At 44.3% G+C, this 4,211-nt stretch overlaps 1 protein-coding gene across 1 annotated transcript in view; it reads left to right on the top strand.

Moving 5' to 3' along the window:
* Positions 1 to 3,900, top strand: part of LOC111667094 (cerebellar degeneration-related protein 2-like) — an 8,468-nt gene extending 4,568 nt beyond the window's left edge. Inside the window, exons 5-6 of the mRNA XM_023422677.2 lie at positions 50 to 257; positions 676 to 3,900. Coding sequence (XP_023278445.1) covers positions 50 to 257; positions 676 to 1,434 — 967 coding nt within the window. The 3' untranslated portion in view covers positions 1,435 to 3,900. The remainder of the gene's footprint in view (positions 1 to 49; positions 258 to 675) is intronic.
* Positions 3,901 to 4,211: the final 311 nt, after the last annotated feature.

Below are 4,211 nucleotides of genomic sequence, written 5' to 3'. Positions count from 1 at the left end.
GGGGGGCAACTGTCTCTAAACGAACCACATGTGTGTGTCACTCTCTCAGGTATGAGGATGAGTTCGTGGTGGGTCGGGCCGAGAGCTTCACCGTGGAGACGAAGGTTCAGCCGTTTGAAGAGGAGAACCAGCACCTGAGGGAGGCGGTGTCGGCCCTGAGGGCAGCGATCCGGACGGAGAGGGGGCGCAGGGAGGGGGTGGAGAGGGAGTGCAACCTCCTGCTGGCAGAGTTCTCACGGCTGCAGACACGACTGCAGGTTAGTGAAGAGTCACACTCGCCTACGGAAGCTGAGAGAGGTCACACTCAAATATTCTTTATCCCGTTATCTCAAGATAACAAAGCTCATTATCCCGAGATAACGAGATATTATCAGTTATACACGTACACTAAGTCTCAGTGACTCTCCTCCTGAGATAACGAGTTTTGTTATCTTGAGATAATGAGATTAAAAAATATCCGTGAGTACGGCCTTTCTCTTCGTACTCACCTGAGACACCTGACTTACCTGGTGATTCTGACAGGGGATCAGATTGGTGTGGTTGAGGCTCCTTCACAGGACACACACACACACACACACACGCACACACACACACACACACATCAACTACACAAGTTAACAACACACTCACTGAAGAACAGAATCAGGAGCAGTTGTTCTTGTGTCTCTGCTGCAGGATGCTGAGGGCTGCCAGGCCCGGGTGCGGGAGCTGGAGGTGGAGCTTCAGGAGCTGCAGCAGCTCCGTCGAGCCCGGACCTTCCTGCTGAGCGGCGAGGACGATGGCGTGGCTCTCACGCAGACTGTCCTCAACAGCACGCCGGAGACCGACACCTTCCTGGAAGTGGAGGCGGGGCAGACGGGGGGAGGTACGAGCGAGCAAACTGAAGGAGGGGCCGGTGGAAGTGAGGCGTTACCTGATTCTAGCCCCGTGAGGAAAAGCTGCAGCGACACAGCGCTCAACACCATTGTGGCCCGGGATGCGTCCGGCCGCAGGAGAGGCAGCTACGCCCTCCACGCCAACAGCGTGAGGAAGAGGGGGATGTCCATCCTGCGAGAGGTGGACGAGCAGTACCACGCCTTACTGGAGAAATACGAGGAGCTGCTGGGGAAGTGTCGGCGCCACGAGGAGAGCCTGTGTCACGCCGAGGTCCAGACTTCCAGACCCGTCTCCCGAGACCCGTCCATGAAAGACTGCGCCATGGGCCCCACCCCGGTGCCGCCCCCGACGCCCGCCCAGTCGCCCTCCACCCCCGAGGCCATTGAGAGCATCAGCAAGCAGGTGGAGGCGGTGGATAAACGGCTGGGACAGAACACACCAGAGTACAAGGCCCTCTTCAAGGAGATCTTCTCTCGAATCCAGAAGACCAAGATGGACATCAAAGCTACCAAAGCCTCTAAAAAGTCTGGGAAGTCCAGCAAGTCCACTAAACACTGATGGTCCACTGATGGTTGTGTGATGTCTGAACAGGAGTTTGGTGTAAACGCTCTTCTAGAGGGAAAACAGCTAAAGTCAGTAGAGTTGAGTTTAACTGAACTCACATTAGACTCCATGGTCCAGAGTCCAGAGTCCAGGACTGAAACCTTCCACTTACACAAGAATCTGAACCTGCATGAGATTAACTTTAAAACTTCAGTCACATTAAACATGAGATCACTCCCCTCATATTCTTTTATTCAGAGTTCAGTCTGAATCTGTCCTGGCTTCACTGCCTAACTACAGTACCTTATAGACATCTACCACAGTAACAGTAACACGCCTCAGGCACTTAACATTAACACTGCTCTAGAAAAACTGCATATTAATTATAATGGATCTACTAACATTAATATAATCACATGAAGAGACGAAGGTGATCCTCTCAGGCCTCAGTGCTGTTTCAGGGGTTTGATGAGAAGATCAATTCCACTGTCATGACATGACACGCCAGCAGCTGGTTAGCCTAGCTTAGCATGAAGACAGGAAATAGAGGGAAACAGCTAGCCTGGCTCTGTCGACTGTGACGAGTTCTGGCTTGTTTGTGGGTATGTACCCGATTATGTCTGGGTTTAAAGTGGGTCAGAACGGTGCAGAATGATCTGGTGTTGTGTCGAAGTCTGTTCCCATCTGGAAGTTTACTGTAGTTACTTTCCATCACTTCTGCAAAGCCGTAAAAATAACTTGAACGTGACGGAAAACGACTGGTGACACCATGTTCATGTTATGAGCTGTATATTATAGATGTTGAACTTGTCAACCCATAGTTAAAAATGATCATTATGTTTAAAATATGAGACAGTGAGTTTACAGAGCAGCAGTTTCCATCATGACACTGTTAGCTAAGTAACTACTATTAGCTAATTGAAGATTAACCCCCCCAATTTAATAGTTAAATTATTTGGAATTAGATGATGCATTATTCAGGAACACAGAAAAAGCTCTGCATTATAAATATGTATGATTAAACAGGAGCAGACCTGTGATTGGTCACTGTTCTGGTTGAACAGCCAGGCTACTGCTCGTGCAACAGAGTTGGACTGGCATAAATCCAAATCCTAGGGTTCCCCTACTTTAACCCCTGAGTAACAGGTCGGGCCTGGTAGATTTTATTACCTTTGGACAGAGCCACATTTTCCATTTCCCCCTGCCTCTGTTTTTTTGTGCTAAGCTAAGCTAACCAGCTGCTGTAGCTTGATGTTTAGTAAACAGACAGGAATGATATTGATCTTGTCAAACTGTCAGGAAGCCAAAGAGAGTATTTCTCCAGATGTTGAACTGTGTAGCTGATGACTTTAACACCGACTCACAGTGAAAACACTTTCTGACAGGAGAGGAACACAGACTGGAAATATGATGTACATCTATCTCTACACTGAGTACTGAAAGAGGTCTGCATGTGGACTACAACAAATAAATGTATTCACAGTACTGAGTAATATCTAAAGTGTTAGTTTGATCAGTTTAACCTGTTGAGTTTTTAAGGCTAAAAGCTGCGACAATCTGTGCAGATTGTTATTGTCTCTGTTTTCTGGGCATTAGACTGTGAAGACTGTGAAGTAGAAAGTGGTGCAGTGGTGAAACTGATGTTACGTCGGTGGATGACATATTCTTTGGGACTGTTTCCTTCAGTTACAGTTGACAGACACTACAGTAGAAGTGTAACCAGTATAAGGCTTCAACCCAGGGCTTTTTCTAACACATAGCAGTCTTAGCTAACTATACAACTACCCTGCAAATATATTGCACCTTTTTCACAGTATACGATGCCTTTGCCTTTTTCTGGGAACCTCTATGTATAAAACTTTGTTATAATGAATGTTATCACAGCTAATATTTTATATCTGATTCTTCTGTGAGATTTAAGACATAACGAAGCTTGAAACCTCCACAGGTGTCTCAGCAGACACCTGGCGGGGGTCCTACGTTTAAAAAGGGAGGGTGGATGTTTTTCTGAAGACTGTTACTGAGAGAGAGAGAGAGAGAGAGAGAGAGAGAGAGAAATCCTTCTGGATAACTGTGTTGTATAAAGAGCATCTGAGGTCAGTGATCGTGTCTGTTAGAGTGATTTGAGTGTGAGGAGGAGGAGGAACATGTGTTACCATCCTACAGGTGATGAGCTTTCCGTCATGTCTTACTTTTGCACTTGAAAATGTTTGACGCCTCATCTCTTGCATATTTAGAATAGCTAATATGAATCTGTACCTGTGTATTTATTTGTGCGTGAATGTTTCTTCATTATTTTTTTTTATTTTTCAGTGCCTATATGTGAATGTCACTAACATATTGTCAGAATAGACATATTTAATTTGCTCTATTTACATGTATTATCAGTTAATAAGATATTGACATTACAGTTTAGTCTGGTCATGTTAGTTCTGTCATCATTGAACTAAGATCCTGTTAATAAAGCATTGATATCATGCATACTGTGTTATTTTATTTATATGACTGCACTGAGTGGAAATGACAAAACAAGTTAACATCTTTTGTTTATTTCAGTTTTTAGATTGACAGTGAAATAACTTACAGAGAAAGAAGTAAGCATGTCCTTAAGAACTTTTTAATTCACTTAAAAAAAACGATGATATTTTTAAATAATTATTGAGAAGCTAAAAAAAAGCGGCTAAGATACGGGAAGAGGATGTTGTTATAATAATGTTAGCTCGTCTTTCCGTATATACAATATATGTATATATATATATATATATATATATATATATATATATATATATATA

The sequence above is a fragment of the Seriola lalandi genome, unplaced genomic scaffold (assembly GCF_002814215.2).
Source record: "Seriola lalandi dorsalis isolate HSWRI2012SDOR001 ecotype SW California unplaced genomic scaffold, Sedor1 jcf7180002054683, whole genome shotgun sequence".
Taxonomy (NCBI): Eukaryota; Metazoa; Chordata; class Actinopteri; order Carangiformes; family Carangidae; genus Seriola; species Seriola lalandi.
This window is presented reverse-complemented; position numbering and strand designations above follow the sequence as displayed.